The 25,947-nt window shown below is 45.8% G+C and overlaps 1 protein-coding gene and 2 long non-coding RNA genes across 7 annotated transcripts in view; 2 read left to right on the top strand and 1 right to left on the bottom strand.

Moving 5' to 3' along the window:
* The first annotated feature begins 3,350 nt into the window (after nucleotides 1-3,350).
* LOC103558372 (uncharacterized) lies at nucleotides 3,351-17,333 on the top strand. Its single transcript, XR_011539738.1, has 5 exons — nucleotides 3,351-3,723; nucleotides 4,346-4,379; nucleotides 4,464-4,535; nucleotides 13,342-13,518; nucleotides 15,697-17,333. It is a non-coding gene; the product is annotated as an uncharacterized lncRNA (long non-coding RNA).
* LOC139083207 (uncharacterized) lies at nucleotides 13,514-23,042 on the bottom strand. Its single transcript, XR_011539740.1, has 3 exons — nucleotides 22,915-23,042; nucleotides 20,102-21,799; nucleotides 13,514-14,072 (listed from the first exon to the last, which is right to left on the bottom strand). It is a non-coding gene; the product is annotated as an uncharacterized lncRNA (long non-coding RNA).
* The window catches only part of AGBL1 (AGBL carboxypeptidase 1), a 754,053-nt gene continuing 748,141 nt past the window's right edge, over nucleotides 20,036-25,947 (top strand). For 3 of the 5 annotated variants that reach the window (XM_070618166.1, XM_070618156.1, XM_070618177.1), the window contains exon 1: nucleotides 20,036-20,362. In XM_070618166.1, coding sequence (XP_070474267.1) covers nucleotides 20,312-20,362 — 51 coding nt within the window. In that variant the 5' untranslated portion in view covers nucleotides 20,036-20,311. The remainder of the gene's footprint in view (nucleotides 20,363-25,947) is intronic. The other 2 variants (XM_070618162.1, XM_070618159.1) reach the window with 1 other exon arrangement.

Below are 25,947 nucleotides of genomic sequence, written 5' to 3'. Positions count from 1 at the left end.
TGTAGTGGTATTTTGACAGAATGCCAAGGAAGTAGTTGGGGCTGGAGCAGAGTGAGCAGATGGGAGGGTGATGCAAAATGAGGACAGAGGAGACGCAGGGACCAACACCCTGGTTGGCTGTTGCCGGGGCTTAAGCTTTTGCTCTAGGTAGGATGGAGAGATGCCAAAAGAGAGCATAACCTGATTTGATTTAAAGGAATCGCTTGAGCTGTCGTGTGCAGGATGAACTATAGGGGGCAGGAGCAGAGGCAGGGAGCCAGTTAGCGGCCACGGCCATCCTCCAGGCTTTTGGCTAAGGTGGCAGCAGTAGAGGGGGTTAGAGAGAGAGCTGGATTCTGTGTGTTTTGAGGTGGAGAAGACAGATTTGTTAGTGGATTTGAATTAAATGTGGGTAGGAGACAAAGAGTGGAGTCCAGATGAGCAATGGGAAGAATCGAGTTTCATTTTCTGAGATGGAGAAGACTCTGGAGAAATCAGGTTTTCGGGTGTGAATCAGGAGTCTTGTGACGTCCGTGGTGAATGGAGCAGCCTGTCTGAAAGCTAAGTGGAGGTGATGCCAAGGCAGTTGCATGTGTCGGATATGAGTCCTGAGAATCCTTGGTTCTTCTCTTTCACTCACATCCCACATCCGATTCACAGGAAACCTACTTAAACCCTCCAAAGGGGTTTTATTTCCTTCAGACTAAAGGCCAAAGTCCTTACACTGATGTTGGAGGCCCTACGGGATCTGGCCTTCCTTTACCCCCGACCTTATCTCCTATGACTCTCCCTTGCTCACTGCTCTGGACCACACTAGCCTCCTGGGCTGTCCCTGTTGTTGGCTTTTGCATCAGCTGGTCCTCTGCCTGGAATACCCTTTCCCCAGGCATCAGTAGGGTTCACTTCCTCATCTCCTTCAAGATTTTGCTGAAACAGTACCGTCTGGGTGAGGCTTTCCGTCGTCATCGTGTGTAACGTCGTCATCGTGTGTAACATCGTCATCCTGCTAGTCCTCACTCCTATCCATCCTCCTCCTCTGCTGTTCGGTCTCTTTTTCTCCTAACAGGCTACACATTCTACTCTTTTTGTTGTCTGTCTTCTTCCACCAGGACATCAGCTGTAAGAGGGAAGGGATTTTGTTCCTATAGCTCATTGCTGTGTCCCCAGAGCCTGGCACATGGGAGGCCCTCAATAAACGTTTGTTGAGTGAATGAATAAACTTAACCCTCTTCTTGCCTTTGGTGCCTGCAAGATACTGCAATATCTTCACAACAAACTATTTCCCTTTCATTCAAGCTAGGGTTTTTGTTTTTTTTGCAACAGAATGATGTCCATCTTATAAAAACTCCTCCTTCCTCCTCGGGTGTACGTAACACTTTGTAGCTCTGCCAGAGGACCTGGTACATTCTGTATCAAAGGGATTTTGCCGTTTGCCTGTCTTGCCCACAAGAATGTAAATGCACCAAGCTCGGGGTCTCTACTTTATATAAGCCCAGTGCAGTGTCTACGTCATGTGATGAGCACCAATCCTTTATAGAATGAAATAATTTCAAGCTGACTCTATTTCCCTGTCACTCTAAGGGTGAGACAAATTGTGAGAGAAAAACATCTTCCAAACACATTTGCCAAAGGTGACTCACTCAGGTGTGTCCTAGAACCTTTTCACTTTGCCAACAGGAAGCTCACTTTGTTCTTAATGGGGAGAACCTGACAGGATGGGCACTCAGCTACTTGGGGGAGTATTTTGCTAAAACTGGACAAAAACCGGCAATCATACTTATGTGTCAGGAACTGTTTGTTGTAAGGACCTTAAATATATTAACTCGTTTCATCGTCTCAACAACCCTCACAATGGGGGTGGGGATGACTATCATGCTCGTTCTACAGGTGAGGAAACCAAGTCTCAGAGAAGAAAAGCAACTTGTTCAAGGTCAAGGTCACACAGCTCGTTAGGCTCGGAAGTGGGGAGCCAGGATTAAACTCAAGTAGTCTGGTCCCAGAGCCCATCACCCTCTAAGGAAACAAACCCACATAGAGGGGAAAGTATATCATCAAACTGACCTTCCATGAAGGCTGGAATCAGTGCAGTTGGTGACACAGAGAAGTGCGGGGCTAGGAGAAAGGAAGGAAACAGGGGCTGGCCCAATGGTGCAGCGGTTAAGTTCGCACGTTCCACTTTGGCAGCCTGGGGTTCGCCGGTTCAGATCCTGGGTGCAGATGTGGCACTGCTTGGCAAGCCATGCTGTGGCAGGCATCCCACATATAAAGTAGAGGAAGATGGGCACAGATGTTAGCTCAGGGCCAGTCTTCCTCAGCAAAAAAAGAAAGGAAGGAAACAGCCTTGACCTCTGAAGGCCTGGTTCCCCCTCACGTAGAACCAGCCTCTGACCCCTCCAAGCAGAACTTGCCACCTGAAGTGGGGATGACCTGGCCAGTGGGCTGTGTTTTCAGAGTTAGTCGTTGAACCAGTTTTCAACCGTGCCACTCAGACCTGGAGGTTCCTTTAGTGATCCTGCCTCTGACTCCCCTTTCCTGCTGTTTCTTAACCTTCTCAGCCTTTCTACATTGTTTCCTGGATGTCAGCTGGCTTGCCGCTTCCCAGGTGTCCACACCCCAGGCCCAGACCTCACATCCTGGACACCTGGGTATGTACCTTCCTTGTGGGGTCCAGCCTGCCTTCTTCTCCGGTCAGATTCTGGAAGGGCTAGCTTGATTCCTTCTCTTCGACACTCCTTGTTCTTCTTCTGGTCCTCCAAGGTGGTGGTGGGATACCGGCGAGGCAAGACCTTTTTGCACGCAACTGACTAATTAATCTAATTGGTTTTCTGAGCACCCGATATTTCTTCATCACTATGTGAAATGTCGCAGAGAAGAAACCAGAAACGTTAGCCCTGTGTCTTGCCTTTGAGCTGTCACACACTTACTAGGAAGATGAGACTGTGCGGGAAGCAGTTGTTGGATAAGGTGACTGTGTGTAATGAATTACTAAATTGCACCGCAATGCTATCAAGTGCTGGAGGTCAGAAAGTGGACATCAGAGTGGCCTAGAGTAAATCACAGCCTGTCACAGTTGAGGGAGCCCTGGAAAAGCATCCTTGTTTTCCAAAGGGGAAAAGAGAAGTGCAGAGAACTCAAGCCACTCGCTGGAGATAAAACAGCAAAGGGCTGGCAAAGAGGGTGCAGGGCTCTGGTTCTCCCACCCCTGGGCCCAGTGCTCTTCTCAGCTGACAGAGATGCCTTGTTTCCAGAACTTGAGTGCGTCTCCTGGTAACAAGGAGTTGGACAAGCCAGGGGAAGGTTGCAGGAGAAGAGTACACAGTAGAGGGAGCAGTAACAAGGACAAAAATGAGGAGGAGACAAGAGGAAAATCCATCCGGGAGAAAGACAGGAGCCAAGCAAGCCCCTTTTGGTGGAGCCCAGTGGCCTGGAGGCTGCGATGGTGGATCCTGCCCGGCTGGTGAAGTACCGTTGTTAACTAAGCAGGTATCTTCTCTTCTGAGCACGTCCATTTGCCCATCCTGAAAATGCTGACAGCACAGCAGCCCACCTCACAGGATGATGGAGAGATGCTGATGGGCTGTAAAGCTACTGAGGTGCGAAGACACACACAGCAGAGCCATCGCATGGATAATTTCGCGAGGAAGGCAATGGAAGTCCCGTTCCTGGCATCGTTTCATCCTCTCACCTGGAGGACAGGTTTGGAAGCCTTAATAGAAGCTCTCCCGAGGGTTCCTTCTCCTCCAGGTACAGACCTCCTCCCGGGAGCATCTGGGAGCCTGTGGAGCTGGCCACCTCCTCCATGTGCTTCCTGAGGGTATTTACGCACCCCCAGCTGCTCTGGGAAGACCAAATGGGCTAAGCTTGTTTCCCAAATATTTTGGGGAAACATCTGTTTCTTAACAACTTGATTTGATAGGATAATATCGCATTTCATTATGGCTTTTCTGAGAGGCTGGCGTTGATGTCAAAAGCAACAGAATGGGAATTAAGAGAAAAGCGTTCTTGACTCTACCATGGACCAGCTGGGCAACCTGTGGCAAATGACTTAACCTCTCTGGGCCTCAAACAGTTCAGACTAGATTATCTCTAAGGTGCATTTCAATCCTAATATTTTATGAGCCTAAGAAGACAATATTGTCAGAGAAAAAGGGTGCACATTCCAATCAGGTGGGCCCGATTCAAAATTATAGTTCTGAGCTTCATTAGCTGGGTGCCCTTGGGAAAGTTGCTTAATTGCTCTGAGCCTCAGTTTTTTTCATGTATAAAATATAATGAGGGAAATAAAGTGCTTAGAATAATGCCAGATACATATATGTATTAATCACTGTTGGTTCCTGTCTTTGCTTTCTCCTGTGTCTATCTCCAGGAACCTAAGGAAGCCAGCTAACTCTCACGTAAAAGTAAGTCTTCCTGCCTGCCTCTGCCCCTCCCTCCTTTTCTTCCTTTCTTCTGCGTACACTTCCTGAGCATCTCTGTCATTCCAGGTCCTGAGTTGGGCATTGGAGATGCACAGATGGACGTGATCTGGCTCAGGATGCTAAGCATGATACGGTCCGGTATGAGAGCTTGCGGGAAATGACACGACAGAGACAGGGCACAATTTGGAAGATGCATAGGGACACAAAGCTATTCCTCCCCGGGCAAGGCCTCTGGGAATGCCTTGTGCAGGAGATGGAATTTTGGCCGGTTACTGAGGGAATTCGCAAAAGCAGAGGGGACGGAGTATGTGCGCCTGGGCGTGTGTGTGTGCAAGTGGGGGTGGGGACATTTGTGATGCGGCTTTGGGCACAGGACTGGGAGAAATGAACAGGCATGCTTTACTGAGGCCAGAGGCTTTGCAGGAAGAGCCGGGCTGGGGCAGGCTGGGTTCCGACACTACCTTCTCAAGGCCCAGTTATGTTGTGCCTGTTTCCCAGGGAAGGCAACGGGGCTGCATGGGCTCCTGAACCAAACCATGGTGACAGATGAGCCACATCTGGTTTGGAAAATGCCTGTCATTCCCAGCAGGACAATTTAGGGGCCTTCCGAGCTAGTCTCCCGGCTTCCCAGCCTTGCCTCTGTCTGGCCCTGGCCACCCCGCACAGCCTTGAGCTCTTGGAGAGGTGACTGACGGGTGTGTGTCCTGACCAAGGGTCAACGGGCATCGGAACAAACACGTAATCCTACCCAGGCTGAGTGACAGAACCTGAGCCGGCCCTTTCCCTGTGTATGACATCTGAGCCCCTGGCTCCCGCTAAGTAGTAGTAACCTAAGGACCCAGGGGATCCGTCTCTCCAGGCCCAGAGGGTTCACTTTCCTCTGGGGGCAGCCCAGGCCTTCCTGACAGTCTGTCCTGCCTCAGGGTTGGGTACTCCGAGCTGTTCTTTTCTCCAGTGGCCCTTAACTCTTTCCTCGACCATTTACACTGGGGCAGCCCCTGTTCTCTGGGGGAAGCATGAAGTGGGAGGGTTCATGGATTTGGCCTTTCCCCTACAAATATGCCTTGTGACCTCCTTGGACACAGAAGAGTCAGTAAAGTCATTGCCTCGAAGCAAACCCCTCTTCTGCTACTTTTCCTCCCAGGGCTTGCCATTTTAAAGCAGGAAAATAATTTCATTTGCTACATAGAAGCATTTCTCCTTCTCTTCTGCCTCCTTCATTGTGATAAAAGGAGATTTTCCTGCAGGATGGAGTGTATTTGCTCCTGTGCTAATCTGCATTTAGAGGTGGTGGCTTTTGTGTTCCCATGTTCCCGAGCAGAAGGTCACCGGGAGGGGCAGGGAGGACCCACAAACACATCACCTGCAGCTGGCAGCCACGCAGAGTCAGAGGTCTCCAGCCCAGCGGTTGGGATTCATACTCTGAAATGAACGGCGGTCCCTCCCAGGGCAGTGGCTCTTATTTTCCTCTGCAATTTCATGCTGCAGAAATTGATAGTTGCTCACAGCTTCCCTGACAGGTACAATTGTCGCCAGAAACAGAATAAAGAGATAATGCAAAATAGCTCCTCTAAGCTGCCTTTAATTGGCTCTTAAAGTCACTTTCCTGAGATGGATTAATCACATCAAGATGCGGTGTGCTGGTGCAGCTCATAAAACCTCTTCTTCTCGATCATTTACCAGGGCAAGGAGCTATTCGGTGCCACCGTCGGTCCTTATGTAAAGTCCTGTTATTAGATTTTACAGGGGCCAGCCGGCGGGACACACGGCACTCAAAGTCCAGTGGACAGGTGTAGCCTAATCCCACAGGCAGGTTTTCTTTCCATCTTAAAGTGCATATTAAGTCCTTTCTGCTTGTGGAAAATGACAAAACCCCAAACCGCCATTGGGCCAGTCCTGGCAGGGGGTCACAGGTGTTATGCAAACTCTTGCCCTGGCTTTGCAGAGCTTACCATGAAAATGCGATTTCTTATTCAAAGCAGCGTCTGTGTGAGTATCCATCTTTGTACCAGCTGCCATTTTAATGTTGAGGGAGCACCCCTTCTGCAAAGTTAGTGAGTTTGAAGAAATCCGTTGACCATGGCAGGTCTTTTAAGTTTTGTTTTAAAGCTCTGTTATGCGGGGGAGAAAACCACGGAGACTCAGCTTCCATGAAGAATTTAAGGCTGAAATCAAATAAAAATGTGCACAAGTTAATCTTAAACACTTAATGGTATGCAAATTTGAGCTCCTATTCATGTAAATCACTGTAATGAAAACCCCTTTCAGCCAGCCTGATCAGATTTTCCAGTTTTTCTCTTCTTGCGTCCTCATTTTCCTGCGTGAGTGATGCGCAGGCATGCCAACGATTTCCCTGGGATTCCTGTGCAGAGCGAGTAGATGCTGGAGGAGCAGGGCTGGGAGAGGGAAGGGACACAGGGACAGACGGGAGACCAGCTGGGACTGACAGTCTGTTCGTGGCCATGGCCGTCTTCTAGGGCTGCAGTTTAATTCTCCGGGCTGTCAACATAATGGTGAAGAGTCTGGGGGGCTGGAGTCAGGCTTGTGGCTGTGTGACAGAGGCCTCTGGCTTCTTGCTGGCTGTCGGCTGGAGGTGCCCACAGTTCCTTGCCACACGGGCTTTTCCAACTTGGCCACTTACTTCATCAAGCCAGCAAGGAGAGTCTCTAGGGCTAGTGCGCTAGCAAAGTGGCGTCATAGAATGTATCGTAGTTGTGGGAGTGACAGCTCATCACTTTTGCCATTTTCTATTGGTTAGAGGCAAGTCCTAGGTCCTGCCCATGCTCAAGGGGAGGGGCTCACACAAAGGCATGGGCACCAGGAGGTGGGGGATGGGGAGCACCTTAGAGTCTGCCTGTCGTGCTCTTCCTTGTGAACTCTGCACTCAAGTGTCGTAAACAGGTTGAAAATGTCAACTTTCAAGTCACTTTGGAAGGACATCTGAAGTAATACCAAGATTACTGAGGATTGGCCCTCTCTACGTTTTGAACATTCCCACCTGTTCAGGTATTTAATAATTCTCTAAAGCGAGCTGACATCTTTTGTTGTTATAAGCTGACACAAGATGTCTTAAATTTCAAATGCTTCTCTGAGCTTCCTCATGACCGAGTCCCAATTGGTCACCGTGGCTACCTTCAGATCATTATCTATGTATGTGAGAAAAGGAGATGGGTTAGTGAAAAGAAAACGTCCCACCGGATGAGGGATGAGGTAAAAACTGAGAAGGAGGACAAAGGACTTTGTCATTTCCATGGATCTTGCTCTCTCCTTACAGACAGCCAGACTGTAATGGTGTTTCAGCTCTGAACTAGTACAAGGACAGGTGGCTCAAGGAAAGCGTTGGTTATAGTGTCCCAGGAGGGAAATCCAGAGTCTCTGATATGTTCACAGGGTACTGGGTATCCTAAGATAGCTGTGTCTGAAGTTGCTAATCAATTGTTTAACTGATAAAGAGAACCTCCCATTGTAATGAACTTCTTAGACACCAACATAGAGAGACGAGCGAGAGGATTTGGGGAGGTCCCCTGAAGCTCAAAAGACTTCTTTCATTTCCTAGATGATGCTCCAGATTTTAATTGTCCCTTGGTGAACTGTAAATTCTCGTGGTGCATTGCATCATGCTTTATTAGTCATTCACAGCCTAGTGTGAGTGGGGAAAGAGGGCTATGAATTTGCCATACACTTGATTTCACGTGGAGCTGGAGAAAGCTCACATTTCCAAAGAGGGAGAAGAAATTTAAACATGACAGTGAACTTTACGTATGTCTCTTCCCTGCTTACAAACTTTCATTGGGATCCCATTCCACATGTGGAAAATCAAACTATTTTATTTGGCCTGAGTTTCCTCTACAGCTTCATTGCAAGGGCTCCATCACTTGGACATCAACCCTTCATCATATCAAATATCCCAGACTCTCTTACACAGGTATGCCTTTCGCACACTCCTACATTACCTAGAATGCCCCACTGCTCACTTCAGCTTGGAATTCCTCAGAGGTCAAGTGCTAGGACCGTATTCTTTGGGAAACTTTCCCCAAATTCTCCAGGCAGAAGTTCCTTTCTTCTTGGGGCTCCCATACTGCAGCAGCCATGGTTAAATCACGCTGGAAAAGGTCATGTTCAGGTCTATCTCTTCCACCACCCTAAGAGCTCTTGGAGGGTAGGGGTTGTGTATTTTTCACCTTAACTTCTTTGATGCCATCCAGGGCCCGCCAATAATAACTACTAACATCTGTTGATCATTTATTATACGCTAGACACTGGGCTACACATTTCAAATGCATTACTCATTTAAGTGAAAACAACCCTTTGTGTCACTATCCCTGCTTTAGTGATGGGAAACTGAGGTACAGAGAATTTACGTAACTTGTTAAAAGCCACACAGCTGGAATTGGCAGAACCTGGCTGTGAATCTCAGTTGTCTGAGTCCAGAGATTTCGCTCTTAGCTACCATGCTATGATACTATGCATACTTTCCACTATAGAACTATGATTAATACATGTGTGTAGAGTGAATGACTGAATGAACATGTCGCACGCTGGAGCGTGGCCTCATCCTCATAGCCCCTCCCTCCCCTATCTGGTTTGGCATTTGGTTCCTGTACTCCTGGCTTGCAGTCTTCACAGCCTTCACTGAAGCAAAAGGAAGCATCTGGACTGGTAGCCTTGATGGCTGATATCTCTATTTCGCCCTTGCCCCACTCTGGGCAGCCTGACCTTAGGAGCCCCTGATTCCAGCTTGTTTGTGACCTGATACTTCAGCTTTGGGGCCCAGAAGCCACAAGCCTCTAGGCTGGCCCAACTGATGGACATTCCACACCTGTCAGCACTCCAGGTCTGGCCACTGATGGGACCAGGCTAGGCAAGAGGATGGAGATTATCTTGGCCCTCTCTGAAGAACTTTATCGGGTGTCCATGGCAACAAAGCCCCAAGTAGATGCTGAGCAGGGAGTCGGCCTTCTGCCTCCTAGGGCCAAGGATATGGTGACCTTTGAGCTGCCAATTGCTGACAAGGCTGGGAACACTGGCATATAGCTAGCCCAAAGGTGGGCTCTCTCCTTTTGCCAGAGGCCACTGGAACCCAATATTTTCTGCCAACTAATACACGCCTAGCACTGTGCTGGGGGTTATGGACATAGTGGGCTCCTCTGACCCTTGGAAGACTTAAAGCCTAATGAAAATGTGTCCACATAAACTAATTACTGTAATGTGTATCATCAGTACTATGTTATACTTGCGCGTGCTTTGGAGACATAGAAAAGGGGGTATCTAATTCTGCCAGCAGACAGAGCAGTGTTAGGGTAAGCTGCCAAAAGAAGATATGGTTTAGTGTGAGATAAAGTAAGTACAACTCCTGCACAGCAGCTGGCACGCAGTAATGTAAGCACGGTCCTTGACAAAGAGTAGGTATCATTAATAGCAGCAATACCAGTAGCATCCCTAGGTCTAGAAGAGTGGGTGAGTGATCTGAAGGCACAGAAATCAGGCAAGGGCTTAGTATTTCTTCTTTAAGAAGAGAAAATGTTATTCCTAAGGAATACATTTAGAAAAAAAAGCAGTAAGTTTTCAAGTTGGAAAATTGGGAAGACACTGAGGCTCAGCCTGGGATATTTGGGTAGAGATTCAGTTTGCCACAATTATCTGTGTGCATTGGTAAATGCTTTTCCCCCGAGTTCACTTTCATAATTTGTAAATGAAGAAAAATGAATTACAGGTTATCCAAGTGCCCTTCTAATGGCAGAATCTACAATCTCCACTATATTTCAATCACAGTGTCTTGCAATCAATAAAACGTTACTAGATGTGTCTAGAAACAGAAAAAAAAAAATTCCATACTTAAGAGAAAAAGCAGTCAATAGAAAATAACTGAGATTTTGAAATGAGCAGATTAGGACTTTAAAACATCTATTTTAAATATGCTCAAGAACTTAAAGAAAAATATGGTCAAAGTGAATAAACAGATGGGTAAAATCAATAGAAAAATGGAAAGTATAAAAAATAACCCAATGGGTATTATATGGGTAAAAATTAAAAAATGAAATTGCTTGAAATTAAAAAATGATGACAGGCAAGTCAACTTGGAAAATTAATAGGAACTATACAATCCAAAGAAGAGAGAAACAACGTCTTAAAAAAATGAACACAGCTTCAGGAACCAGTGGTACCATACTGAGTGATCTAACATATATTTAGTTGTAGTCCAAGACGGAGAGTGGAAAGAATGGAGAAGAAACAACATTTGAAAAAATAATGCTGAAAATGTCCAAAATTTGGTGGAAAACACAAAGTTACAAATCCAAGGAGCTCACTGAACTCAAGCAGAATGTATACAAAGGAAGCCACACTTAGGTATTATGTGGTAGGCCTGACAAACATCAGAGAAAGAAAAATTCTTGAAAGCAGGCAAAGAAAAATGACACATCACATATGGGGAACATTGATATATATGATGACAGATTTTTTTTAAAAAAAGAAGAGAGGCAAGAAGACAGGCAGAATGACATCTTTACTATGCTGAAAGAAAAAAGAAAAACTGTCCATCCAGTATCCCAGAATTCTATATTCTTTAAAAATGATGACAAAATGAATACATTTTCCAACCAGTAAAAATTGAGAGCATTTGTTGCCAGTAGATTATAATTTCAAAAATAATGAAGAAATATTTTCAAGCTGAAGGAAAATGATTCCTGAGAGAAAATCATATCTACAGGAAGCAATGACAAGCACTGGGGCTGGTAAGAATGTGGGTAAAAAGAAAAGACTATATTTTTCTTCTCATAATTTCTCTAATAGACATGTGATTGTCTTAACCAAAATTAATATTGTGTGGGGTTTATAACAAACACAGAGTACTAAATATGACAACAATATCAAAAGGCTAGGCAGGTGAGGCAGATGGAGATATTCTGTTGTCTGGTTATTATATTTTACATGAAGTAGTACTATATAAACTCCAGCTAGACTGTGATTAGTCAAGGATGCACAATGTAATCCTTTGAGTAAGTACTAAAATATCATGCATAGAGTTAGAGCTGAAAAGTCAATAGCAGAATTAAAATGGAATATCAAAAAATATGTAATTAACACCAAAAAAGGCAGGAAAAGAAGAGGAGAGGAACTAAAAACAGATGGGACAAATAGAAAAACAATGGCATAATGTAAAGCCAACTATATCAATAATTACATTAAATCTAAATAAATTGAACACTTCAATTAAAAGGCAGAGATTGTCAGACTGGATAACTAAGCAAGACCCAATTATATTCTTTGTACAAGAAATGGCTTTAAATATAACATACGGATAGATTGACAGTAAAGGATGAAAAAAGATATACCATCTAAACTATAGCATAATAAACCTGGAATGACTATATTAATATCAGGAAAAACAGATTTTAAGACAAAGAATATTTCCAAAGATAAAGAGTGACATTTCAGTATGATAAAAGGGTTGTTCATCAGGAGAACATAGCAATCATAAATGTGTATTTGTCTAATAACAGAGCTTAAAAATACACGAAGCTCCAACTAACAGAACTAAAGGGAAAGATAGACAAATCCATAATCATGGGATATAGAAGATCTGAACAAGACTGTCAACCACCTTCACCTAACTGACATTTATGTTATGCTACACCCAGTATCTTCAGAATATACCTTCTTTATATATATATATAGAATTTTCTTCAAGATAGACTTTATGCTGGGTCAAAACTTGTCAATAAATTTGAAAGACTGAAATCTTACAATCTTTTAGAATACATTCTCTGTCCATAGTGGAATTCACAAGGAATTAAATTTATAATAATAGGAACTCTGGTGAAGTCTCAATATTTGTATGTTAAAAAATATATGTCTAGGGGCTGGCCCAGTGGCATAGAGGTTAAGTTCATGCACTCCACTTTGGTGGCCTGGGGTTTGCTGGTTCGGATCCCAGGTGCAGACCTATACCCCACTCATCAAGCCATTCTGTGGGAGGTGTTCCACATATAAAGTAGAGGAAGATGGGCATGGATGTTAACTCAGGACGAATCTTCCTCAGCACAAAAAAGGAGGATTTGATGGCAGATGTTAGCTCAGGGCTAATCCTCTTCTTCTTCAAAAAAGGAAAGAAAAGAAAAACACATGTCTAAATAACCCATATGTCAAATATTAGAAAATATTTTGAACTGAATGATAATGAACACACACATGGAAATTTGTAAGATGCTGCTAAAGCAGTACATAGAGGGAGATTTATAGCTTTATATGCTTATACTAGAAAAGAAGAAAGACTTAAAGTCAATGATCTGAGTTTTTATCTTAAGAAGCTGGAAAAACATAAGCAATCTAAATCCAAAGCAAGTAGAATGAAGGACATCATAAAGAGCAGAAATTAATGAAGTAAAAAAGTAGATAAACAATAAAGATTATTACAGAGTCAATTGCTCTTCTAACATTCTCTGATAAAAACAATTCAGTTGAGCTAATATGTATTTGCTACTGGGATCAGTGATTCCTTTTTGGTAATAACAACCCTTTGGGGTTTCTGGAATAACTTAAGAAAAGTCTGTCTGACAAAACTTAAGAGAGATTTTAAAAAAACTCATTCTTTTCTAACAGAAAACACAATCTATACAGAAACAAGTAAAGGGGTCCTTGAGCCTGACTAAAAAGATTATGTTGTAAAGCAAGGCTTATGTGGATCTGAGGAAACCCCTTGGGAAAACACAGCATTATGCAATCTCCTTCCTGTGTTAGCTCATCTTAATTATAATCCTTATCGCTCCATGCTAGATGGCAAAGGTGTGGGGACTTGGATGGTGATGTTATGTGGTTGGGGTGGGGGAAGGGTGAGAAAGATTAAGACAAAGAGGATAAATCAGCTGCCACTGAAACCCCTCCTCACTATTCTAGGAAGCCCTAGCCTCCTTGTTTGACTTTTGCATCCTGTCACTCTCCATAGGTCCTGAAGGATCTGGGTTTTGCTCCACATCAACCAGGAGGGATGGAAGAACATTCTAAGACAGCACAAGAGAACCAGTTACCACCTGGATGCCATGTTTAATAGATCAGGATTCATAGCTAAGAAAAGGCAGATCATGAGCTGTCTCAACCTTGGACACATATGATAAAGACTCTGGTAATTAAGTTGGGGGAGTGGTGGTCAAGAATGCTCTCCAATGTCAAAGGAAACCATCTTATTTTTATTGAGCCCTGAATTTATGCCAGAAACAATGCCACTGTAGCATCCAGCAAGGATGGTTGTTCACCTGTTCTGTCTACTCTGGGCTGCAGAATCTAATGGCCACATATGAAGTGGTCCAGACATGACAATTTTTGGATAGTTCTTTGAGTGTTTATGTGTCAGTGAAAAATGGCCACATTCACTTTCATTTGAGAATAACGTACAGTTTTTAAGACATAGCTATAGAAAACACTGTATAGAGAATAGAGTCCTGAGTTAGTGCTTGCTGAAAGGGCAAAGCACCCAGTGTTGATCAAGCCATGTCTCCTGTAGGTTTGGTTTGCCTTGGGCTCCTGTCCATGGTAGGTGGTGTTGAGGCTCTCTGTCCTGCCAACCAGAACGATGCTGAGCTCATCTGCATCTGCTTTGCTTTGTCTGGTCTCTCAGCTCAGGCAGCTGCAGGCTTTCTCTCAGGGGCCTTGTGGTTACAGGAGTTCATTTCAGAGATGCTTTGGAAAGATGAGGACACAAAACAGTTTTCCTCATTGGGCCGAAATATGGATGTCAAGTCAATTCCTCTACCAACTACCCTCTAATTCAGCGGAAGTCCAGGGCTTAATAATTTCTCATCCATTCAGCACCTTACATTAGTCACTTGCTCATTTAATCCTCCCACCAATTATTTGAGGTAGGTATTATTGAATCAGTAACAATCGCAATAATCATCGTAATAATATCAATAACAACTGCATACATTGAGTGCTTCCTAGATGGCAAGCACTGGGCTGAGAACATTGTGTTACTCCAATTAATCCTCCCAGCAACCCTATGAGGTAGGCATTATCATCCCCTACTTAACAGATGAGAAACCTGAGGCACAGAAAGTTTAGGTAACTTTCCCCAAGTCGCATAGTTAATAGGCAAAGGAGCAAAAGTTTGATCCCTGGTGTTCCGTGTTTAGAGTGAAGAGAGGCTTGTCGGAAGGGCTGGTCCCAGGTACAATGGTGGAGGAGGTCTCTGTTCGCTGGCCTCCTCTTCTGCCTGAGCATTGGTGAGCATCTAAGTAGCTCCTTGTCTTTCTAGGCCAGCGTCTTTCTAAGACTCCTGGGGGCTGTGCTTCCAACCTGGCGGCAGGGCGTGCCCTCCGGCCACCTACACTCTCCTCTACTCTCAAGAAGCAATCTGCATTTGTCATCCATGAATGTAAATCTCTTGGGAATTTCCCTTCCAGGGGATTTGGCCCCTGTAGCCTCTCTTCTCATTGGAGAGCACGGGCCATGCGGCTGACGGATCCAGGATTAAACACCCGTGCAACTTCTGCGCATAATTCGACCTCAGTTTCCTCATCCCGAAATGGGAATAATGTCTGCCTCAGCGGGCTAGTACAAGAGTTAAATTAGACAACGTGCACGAACCAGCAGCTCTTGTACCCAGATTTCCTTTCCTTCTACTCCTCTGCTCCCCAACTTAGGAATTTCATGAACTAGGAGAAGGCAAAGGAAATCTTTTGAGGGACAAGGGGGCAGTCTATCAACTCTGATATCGTATTGTCAAGGATCCTTGTTCTGATGGGCAGAAGGTCATGGAGCATGTGTGTGTCTGTGTGTGCATGTGCCAGTGTGTATGCACATGTGTGTGCTGGAGATGAGGCAGGGAAAAAAAGAGGAAAGTCAAAATGAAGAAAACCAGAGCAGGAAATGGAAAGATTCAAGATAGGAACATTATATGTAAATTGCCATTATAGGTAGACTGGTCACGTGTGTGTACTCCGGTAAATCTTTATACTAATCATTTATACTTAAAATGTATCTGAGAAAAAGGGGTGTTAGCTATTATGAGTGAGATTTGATCTCACTGTCAGATTAGGGAAAAGATTATCTGAGCTAAGTTTTAGATAGGAAGCGTGGAGCAATGTGATCCTTTCATAATTTTTGCTATTAACCTCCGTCACTCTGGATTTTACTGTGCCTGGGCACCATGTGTACTATTTAACTTTGACTCATTTTTAAACTTTAAACTTTGTCATAAGAATTAATACCAGAGAAAACACGGTTTTATTATGCTAATTGGGTATTTTTTTCAAATATAGGTTGAAATATAACCTGTCTTTTGAAATTTAAACTGTTTATCCAGGTTCCACCAAAATCCATCTCCTGTGCTACCGGGGAGACACACTCTAGAGAGCCAGTTAAGAAGGAGGCTTAGTTCCACCTTTGCCATCTCCTGGCTGTGTGACCTGGGGCCAGTGAGCACCTTGTCTTTCTCTTCACCTCATCAAGTTGCCGACATACAGCCTGTCAAAGGCACCCAGTCCTGGAATTGCCCTCTGGAACTTTCTGGCCAAATAGTCTTCCAGTCCTTGCTGGGCAGGGAAATAGTCCTGTGCGGTGGCTGAACGAGCTCAGGACACTCCTGCACTTGTCCCAAATCGGGCTCCTTACAGCAAGTCCTCTGCTCCTGGTTCTTGCCTTCAGAACTCATCCATCCTTTACATCCTTTCATGCCGTGGTGATAGCTGCCATGTACCTCTAGAGGCTGAGCAGCATTGAGCAGGCCTGGGGTCTCCTTTGTGGCAGTTATGGCACTTTTATTAGTGCTGTCCATGATAATAATACCATAGCTCTCACCGATGGGCACTTCCTCTGTGCCAGGCACTCCGCTGAGCCCCTGCACAGCTGGGACCTTAGTTCAGCCTCACTGCTATCCTGGTTACTGATACAATGTTTGTCTCCCTTCTAAAGGCGATAACATTAGACTGAAAAGACACTTTGAGATGTGAATCCTGCTGACAACTCATATTGGTGTCAGCTCTGGCTAAACCTCAAGTCTTTTCCATATTCGACACTGTTTAGCCAATTTTTGCACAGTTGGTGTTGAGGACCCAGGGAAAGGGGCTTCCACTTGCCTCTGTTATATTTCATCCTGTAGGCTCTGGTCCAGCACTCAAGGCTGCTGAAATCTTTTTGGATTCCAACTGTGTCTTCTGACATATTTCTGTCTTTCTCAACTGGGTGTCATCAGAAAATCTGATAAGCATGCAGCCTTTGCTGTCATCCAAGTCATTGAAAAAAATGCTAAATAGGAAAGAGCCAGGGGACTGAATTCTCTGGATGCTGTTAGAAAACTCCCCCTACATCAGTGTCAATTTATTCATTAGCACACTTCGAGTACTGGCGTTCTACTAGTGATTGAGTCTTCCTAATTGTACAGGCCGGCACTTATTTCTGCATCTTACCCATAAGATGTTATGAGAGTCTTGAGCCTGAGATGATGGAGATGAGAGGGCAGGTGTGCAGTAAAAGATTAGCCTTTCCTGAAGGAAGATCTGGCACCTGCCCAGCTCCTAGGAGCTAATTTCTAAGTCCTTGAAATGTCCTTCCTGATAAGAGTGTCTTTGTTTACCTGGGTGTTTGGGCCATGCTAGATAGTCTATGCAAACAATGTGATTTAGGAGGGACTCTGGGCCACGTGGTCTCAGCTTGGCCTCTGGATGGGTTGGAGACTAAGATCAGCCATGTCTACGTGAGCAACCCCCAATAAACTCCCTGGACAGCAAGGCTCGAGCGGGCTTCCCTGGTTGGTAATACTCTGTGATGTTGTAATACATTGTTGCTTGGAGAAATAAACACTGTCTGCATGACTCCCCTGGGAGAGGACAACCCAAAGCTATGCCCGGTCTCTCTCGGCCCCTGCCCTCCGTGTCTCTTCCCTTTGCTGATTTTTATCTGTATCCTTCCACGGTAATAAACCATAACTGTGAGTATCATGGCTTTTCTGAGTTCTGTAAGTCTTTCTAGGGAATTATTGGAATCTCCCGACCATATGACATGTGTGTTTTTTTGAAGCCAGAGGACTAAGCTCTATCTGGGCTTCTGCTTGGATCTGTGGGGTGGTTTCTTTAAATGTCTCCTTCGAAAGGTAGAAAGTGAAGCAAGTAGGAGGTCTTTCTGTTCCACACAGAGCAGCTCCCTCCCTGGTCTGCCCTGGGCCTGACCTGCCCCTGTTGGCTGCCCCATGTGGTTTAACGAGCACTCCTTTCCATCTACTGGGTAAGATATGGTATCGCCCAAGCTTGGGTCTCAGCTCCTGTGTTTTAGGAAAATCCCTGCTAAAATTCAAATACTAATGGGGAAGCACACTCACTCTAACCTACTATCACCCATTCCTCCTTCAGCCTAAATTAATCAGCCCACGAACGGAACTGGACTCTCATAAGAGTCTCATCTCCAGGAGAGGGAGGTTTGGATGAAGATGCCCCTAAGCCTGAGAGTGAAGAAGGTTCTGCAGGGGTAGGGGCAGGGAGCAGGATTGGTGGGGTCCTTGCTGGGCAAGGTTGAGGTGTAAGTGTTGGGGGAGCAAAGGATGAGTGTGCTGAAGGAGTGATGGAGAGCTGGAAACAAACTAGAGGCGAGACCTAATTTTGCTTGAATGAGGATGCAAACCAGCACGTTATTCCTTGGCTGGCAACCGTGTGTATCCATGTGGTCAAGTGGGTGGTGACTCTTCAGAAGGTGGAGCTTTGTCAGGGGTGATGGGGAAGCGGAGCCAGGCTGAGCGTGCGATGCAGGTGCATCGCCAGAGAAAGAGGGAGCCCACTTCTTGCTTTGTTTTGCATGGGGCTTACTGAGACAAGGCTCATGGCGCTGCAGGAGGAAGGGTGTCATTATGTAGAAGAGAAAGATCCCTTTACGCATAGCGTTTTTAACCTCATTCTGTCCTATGCAGTCCCAGCGAGCTGAACCAAGACCCCCTTTCAAATGGGGGCTATTTTACTTGAATGAGGTCATAAAGGAGTGTGACAGCAATGCCTTTAGGTGTGTCCTCAGAGGTCATTTTTATGAAATCTCACTGCGGGGGTGGTTTTTCTTTAAACCGTTCTTTAAGTGTATGTTGGGAGGGAGGTCTTGTTTTCTCTTTCTTCTCTCTGTTTTCTTTATCCTGCAGTCAAGGAGCACAGAGTAATCGGCCTTAAGACAATCGTGTGGGACTGTTCAGTCCTCCCCCAGCTCCTGTACTGTAGAAGATCATAGAATGTGTCCCGGAAAATTTCCACCCCTCGTAGAAGGTGGAAATCCTTAGGGACCTTTATTTCTTCCATCCTGTCGTCAGAGGTCGTAGAAGTGTGAAGAAACAAGAGGGCTCCCCAGTTCCTGTGAGATGTTCTAGTCAGTTCCCAACGTGGGAAGTCTTCCCATTTAAAGCTGTTAAGAGTGGAAGTTTCTGGAGAGCGAGAACCATGTGAATTTGTCCTTGAATTTGGGGCTTGGCATCTGGCACTGAGGAGGGAATGACTGAGACACTGCCTAACTCCTGACTCGGGACTTTGGAACATTGAGGCCAAGTAGGATCAGGAAATACAACCTCTCTTTCCTCAGTCACTGCAATGTGTTTGGGCAGCTGCCAACTGCCCGCTTTGATGCTCACAAAAGCTCCCCACACGCTGCACGGGGTGTTGGCCGAGAGCCGAGGCCCTCCCGACTAGCTGTGCTCTCTGTCGGTCACGAACCTCAATGAGCTCACTCTCCAATTTCACACGCTAAAGTTGTGTGAAGCTTTGAGACTTGCTAGATCCTGGCTATAGGGTCAAAAATTGTCAGGCATCGAACACACAGGCTGTTTCTGGCAATGGGATCGATATGGTCGAAATTGGGGCTTCCCAAACTTTAATCCTCTAGTGATTTTGTTACCCAGCTATGAATCCCCTGGGATCTTGTGAAAATGCAGATTCTGATTCAAGAGCTCTGGGTGGGCCCTAACAAACTTCCAGGTGATGCCCCCAAGCAAGCTGAGAAGCCAGCATCTGAAGGACTACGAGACGCTTAGGCGCTGACACGGGGAGGAGGATTAGATGGCTAGTTAGCCACCAAGTCTTCTCACACATTCCAAGCAGAAGATGTAGAAAGAGATCCTGGATGCTACATTGGTCTGGAGGAAATGGGGCCAGGGCAGCCTCTCAGGCCTCCATTACTTTGATCAATGTGTTTATAGCAGCAAGAGGCAGGATGTGTAACGGTGACCGCCTGTGCTTCGGTGCCAGCTTGCCCGTTTCGACCTGTCTTTATGGTTTAACATCTCTGTGCCTCAGTTTTCTCATTTGTAAAACTGAGGTGGGGTGGGGTGGGGTGGGAATAATGGTACCACCTCCACAGGGTTATTGTGAAAGCTGGCAGATTATATAAGGGACCTGGTCTGTAGAAAATGTCCAGCACAGTTATTTTCCTTCTCAGCCAGAGCTCCAGTCTCTAAGCCTGGGACCTCAGGGGGCCCTGGGCTTCTGTGCCCTGCATGGCCACGGTTGTGCAAGCGTTCTTGGGTCTCCTGTTACCCGGGAGCCGGCAACAGACCAAAATAAAGAAGGGGGGGACAAGCGGGGAGGGCCGAGCGAGCCTCTGCAGGGAGTCTGACCAGGTCAGCTGGGAATGCCTGTCAGCCATCCAGGGTGGCTCCTGCGTGGGCCTGGAGGTGGGTGAGTGACTCACGCTGGTGCCCTCTCCACCCCCGCGCCCAAATGCTCAGCCCTCCCCAGGCCGGGACTCACCTAATCCCCACAGTGGGAGTCGGGGGGCATCCGCGCCTGTGCAGAGGTCTAGGGTTGCACCGCAGTGGCTTCACACTCAGCAGCATGTGCAGCTGAGGCCTCCGTGCAGCAGGCTCCCGCGAGGCGAGCGGTGAGGTCAACTTGGCAGCCGCTGCCTCTCCAGCCCCGATCTGGCCGCAGGCAGCCGGTTCCCCAGGACGCGAGGAGGGGATGGCCGAACAAGAAGCCAGTGGGCTGCAGGTCCTGCTGCGCACGCTTCAGGTAGGAAGAGGTAGAGAGGTGCTGAAGCTGGCGGGCTGGGTCTTTGTGGGCCAGGCCTGCCTTGGAGCTGTGCTCCCGCAGTCCCCTCTGGCACCAGTGGCCCTGTTTGCTGACCAGCAATAGCATAGGAGTCAGGAGCAGCTCTCACCTTGAGGCTGACCTGAGTGATGCTATGGTGTTTAAATATTAAACACGACGATGTTGATGAGTGCTCTGCTGAAATGATTGAACCTGGTGGGATTAGAGGCTCAGACTATAAGATCCAGGCTTGCTAGAGATGGGAAGGATGGCAAATGAAGAGCTGCTAAAGCTTTCCCTGAACAAGGCAGGTGACCTGCGGGGAGGACCAGAACTGCCCACGAGGAAAGGAATAGCAGGGGAGAGGACTCCTCTGGGCTTCTCCTACTGAATGGGCATGTTACTGGGTTCCCAAAGAGTGGTCTGCATCAGAATTGCCCAGGACACCTGCTAATACTGCATCTTTCCAGATCTGGCCAGAAGGAAGCAGAACCATCAGGGGAAGGGGCCTCCCTCCTGGGTGGTTCTGTTCACTCCTAATTTTGAGAATTCTTGTTCTCGAGCTGTGGCTTGCAAACTTGTCTGCAGACTAGGATCACCTGGAGAGTGTTAAAAAAAAATACTGCCACCTGGGACCCACCTGCCAAAATTCAAATTTGATTGGTCTGGGGAGCAACTTGGGTGAGGGAATTGTGAAAACTTCCCAGGTGGTCTCAACGTGCAGGTAAGGCCAAGACCACTGCTCTATAAATGTGGGTAGGTGCTTGCACTTAACTGGATGCTGAGAATGCCAGAGCCGAAAGGGGCTCGAGAGCTCTTCTACTCTAGGATTTTAAACCTGAAGTTGGTGGATGGGTGTCCCAGGAGGATGGGCTTCAGGGAGTCCATGACCCCACCCCTTGATTTAGAATGGAAACGTTTTGCACTTATCTTCATTTTCCCCTGCTGTGCAAAACTATCTTAGTTTTCCTCTGATTTTTGGAAGCTCTGTACCCCTAAAAAGTTTAAGAACCAGTAAGTCCAACCTTCCAGTGTACAGACAAGGTCACTGAGTCTTAGAAGTGGGAAATGCTTCCCCAAGGTCACGTAACTACTTAATAGGGGTACTGGAACAAGGACAGAGGACTTTCAATATCCCGTTGACTTAGTGTCTTCTCTCTCATTCTATCCGATGCATAAAAGGCAAGATTGAATCCCGGTTAGGAGTGTGGGCGGTGGGAATGGACCTCAAAATACATTTGCAAAATAAGTCTAAGAATGTTTTATCTGGCTAGATTTGTTTGATTTGACAATCAGGTGTAACAAGCCAACATTCTTAGCGTCCTTCTAATCTCTGAACAGTTGTATGGAAACCTCGATGAGCTGTGATTCAAACCGCCGAAAGCTTCTAATAAGCAGAATTCTCCTTGTGCTAGCTGTCTAGGAAAAGAGGAAAATAACATGTTGGTATTGGGGGTTCAGTAAAAATGAATTTCCTGCAGTTGGCCTGGAAGTCACTTCAGGTTGAACTCAATCTCCTATATTCCCACCAATGGGGATTTATAATTGATATTTAGAATGATGGCTGCAGGGCACTTCAAGATTCTTAATCATCAAAGAAAGCCTTAATTATGTTCAATATACCCTACTTAGTTCTCAATTAACCAGAACATTAAAATAACCGGAACATGCTTCCCCTGCGTGTTCTAGATGATCAGAATCTGGCTGTAGAATTAACTTGGCTTCCTGGCCTAGCCCTGAGTCAGCCCCCAAAAAGTGCCTCCATGAGTCCTGTTTCTGTCTTGAAAGTGGAAGTCACAACACAGACATACTTTAAAAAAAGGGAACCAGAGCACATGGTCTGTGGACTGTTTCATGGGGGGACTCCCGGTCCCCATGGATGTAAATCAGGCGAGCCCACAGAGTTTCTGAGGAGGGGTTAGCTGAAACGCTTTCACCTGGATTCCAAAGGTCGAACAAGCCAGTCCCTCTTTCCGTGCGCACAAAAGTGATAGAAGGCTTTGTACCGCCTCTCAAACCTCAGACCACAAATGTCTGAACAGGATGTGAGCTGAGGTATGAATCCCCCTTTTGAGTCTTTTGGGAGCTCCCCAGAACATTGCCAAGGGAAGGGAGAAACAGAACAGAGGACCAGAAAAAGCAAGCTCAAGGATGACAAATGTCCCCAGGATATGATAGAAGAAACCCCCGTCCCGGAGCATCACCACATCTGCCTCTGTGGGGCACAAGGACGAAATAAACCAGGGCATTAAAAAATATCAGTTTTCTGCCTCTTACCTTTTCCTGTGCAAATGGGAAAGGGGTAAGTGATTTTTTCCTACCTCAAATTAAACACAGCCTTATCTCTGGCCTGAAAGTGTGAGAGTCAGATTTCTACCCAGACGTTTTCCAAGTCCCTTACTTTTATCCCTTACCTTGGATTTGATGCAGAAAATCAGATTGACTCTTGAGGGCCTGGGTGAAGGGGGAGGCAGCCCACAGCACAGGTGTGAGACACAGCAAGGACTGGATCCGACCCCATTTCTGGCACTTACCAGCTGTATATCCTTAGGCAGTTCCCTCGACCTCTCTGAGCCTCCTTTTGTAGATCTGTACAAGAGGGACAATAAAAACACGTTCCTCACCCCTTTGTGGGAGGACTAAGAGAATCCATTTGAAAAGCACTTGTAAACTATAAATGGCTGTTCAAACGACTGTGGTTTTTATGATGTCCCCAGTTGAGGACACAGTGGAGAGGCTGGGAACACTTGCTTACACTTTTCATCAACCTGCCCTGCTTTTTCCTGGGTGGACTCCAGTATACTTGGAAGAGAAGGAAGGTGTCCTTCTCCTGTCCTGCTCTTGTCTCTCCTTGTGGTTTGAGCTAATGGGGAAGATGGGGAGCTGCCAGCATAGCAGGATGCAGGCTACCCTCCAGCTCTGATGCCGTGAGCCCTCTACCAGTGGCGCCCCACAAAACGCCAATTAAGTACCTTATGGAAACATGAAAAATGTATAATCACTTGGTCAGCTTGGCACATTCTGAGGCGTGATATGGGCACATTTTTGCTGTTTGCATTTGTACTTTATTATTTTATGTTATAGCCACTCAAACTGAATCCCAGGTCTGCATCTTTGCCAAAATGTGCATAGTAAATTTCTTTTCTCAACTCGGGCTCCAGGAACATCATCTATTATGGATTGTGAATGAGGCTGCAGGATGTGCAGCTTCCTGTCTTCAGTTAACATTGAGCTTAGATAATAGAAAACCTGGATGGGGCGACAACTTCGCTTTTCCTCTCGGACTTGTTTCTCCAAGGATTATTTCTAAGATAACAGGTGATTTCAGCCTTTGGGCTGCAAAGAGGGGATGGGTGGAAGAATGATGACTGATAGTTTTCATTCATAGCACTTGGGAGTTTTGTTTCCAAAATGTGTGTTTGAAAATTTACTTTCTAGAATTCTCCATGGAGGATGTGGGAATATCCATCTATTGTACATCCATAGGGCCAGGTGGAGTGGAAGCTGAGCTTTCCCCTTGGACATAAACAGAGGGGTTTGGACAAATCAAGAGAAGAATTTTCCTTTTAGATAGCAAGCACCGTGTAGACATTCTGAAGATCACAGGATTTCTCTCTTTGGTGAAGTTTGAAGCTTTCTCAGGTTTTGGAGACTCCTACCTCAACTGCAACACAAACATAGAAATGAGCTGAAATCTGTCTTAATTTCAAGCATCAACAGAAGCAAAGAAAAAGAAAAGCCCCATAAGGACAAGTGCCAAATGGAAAAGGGACACAATTGGCAAGAAATGGCATCTGTCTGTGTCTAAGGAATGACTTGGTGCCAGTCAAACTGGAGAATGAAGGGGGTGCAGTGGCATGTGGGTGTCTGCTGAGCTGGAGGTTGGGAGAAGCCTTTATCTGGTGTTTTGTTTTTCAAGACCTTGTTGCTTTCACAGCTTCTTAAATTCCTTGGAATTGGAGATTGAAAAAAAATGAAGATTTATTAAGGGTGCACTCTATGCCAAGTTTTCACATCCATTTCCTCACATCGCTCTCTCTGCCACCTGTGAGGGAGACATGCCTGTTCTGTCTTCTAGATGAGGACACTGACCCTCAAGAGACTGTTAAGCTGCTCAAGGTTCAATGACAGAAACCTAGTAAATCCCTAGAGGAGGGATGTAAAAGAGATCATCTCACTCCAAAGTCTTCCCACTCACTTACGTTGCTTGCCTGACATAGGGAATACTCACTTATTCTTTGTTTTGAGGGCATCACCTTGACCTCACTGAACCTGAAGGTTGAGCAGATATGGATTCTCTATAACAGAGGGAGGCTTATTTAGGGCTGAAATAATCTTTCATATCCTAATTTGGTATGTGGGTAAATAAATCCTGATAAAGGAAGGTAGCACTTTTGATTTGGGTCAACTGGATATTTTCAATATCCATCCATCCATCCATCCCTCCATCCATCCATCCCTCCATCCATCCATAGCTTTCTATGTGCTGGAAGAGATTCACAGAAGACTATAAGGTAGGATGAGATACTAGGAAGAGCAAAGTCTTTGGATCTTGGCTCAGCCACTCAAAACTTACATGATTCAGGACAAACTATTGAACTTCTGTTTATTGAAATTTCCTTGCCTGTAGAATGAGAATGATAATATCTACTCATGGGTCTATTATAAGTTTAGAGAAGACGCATGTAAAAGATAACCATAGTAGATAAATAGCAGCAATTATTATGATTCAACACAGGCCCTGCCCTCACGAAAATGCAATGTTAAAAGTGAAAAGGTAGGAGGAAAAAGTATTTGTAGAGCACATTTTCACGTGATGAATGCCGTAGTAAAGGTAAACATCAAAAGAAAAGTCTATGGACGTTGGGAGAAGAAACTCCTCCTGGCTGGAGATTCAGGGAAGTCATGGGTCATGTTTCAGCAGAGGGGGTGAGGAGGGTGCCCAGTGCTCTTCCCCATGTCCGGAAATGTGGAGAGTATTATTACTTGCCATGGTACTGAGTTTGATTAAAACAAAGTTCATGAAGGACAAGAAAGGAGATCGAAAGAGGAGTTTGCTCAAATGCTGGAGGGTCTTGAATGGCAAGCTTCAGATCCAACCATGTCCTTGCTAATGGCTGCCTACCCCTAAATGTGAGTGATGGGAGCTACAGGGTATTCAGACAAGGTGACATTCATAAAGCTATTTGGATGGGGGCCATTTGACATGACTGTATTACTGCTTTTTCTTGTCAAGTAATGTAATGTGTTCCCCCTAACCTCCCTGTCCCTGACCTGCCTTTTGTTCCTGGTCCTATCACTGCCCCCACCCTCCAGCCTCAACCTTCAGCCTTTCCTGTCACTTAGCTCAACCCTGCATCTTTCCTTATCCCTAATCCTATGCCAGGGGGAAGGGCTGGGATGAATTGATGCTCGGGGATTGGGACAGGAGAACTGTTTTAACCACTTTCTTTTATAACCTGAAAGAAACACAATTATTTAGAGTCAGCAATTAAATATCCTTGTGTCAAAGCAGAGCTGATAACATGGCTGCATTAAAACGACCAGAGTTGGGTAGAAACGTCCCA

This window comes from Equus przewalskii, chromosome 1 (genome assembly GCF_037783145.1).
Source record: "Equus przewalskii isolate Varuska chromosome 1, EquPr2, whole genome shotgun sequence".
Lineage (NCBI taxonomy): Eukaryota > Metazoa > Chordata > Mammalia > Perissodactyla > Equidae > Equus > Equus przewalskii.
The sequence above is the reverse complement of the archived record's forward strand: the minus strand, read 5'-3'. Positions and strand labels throughout refer to the sequence as shown.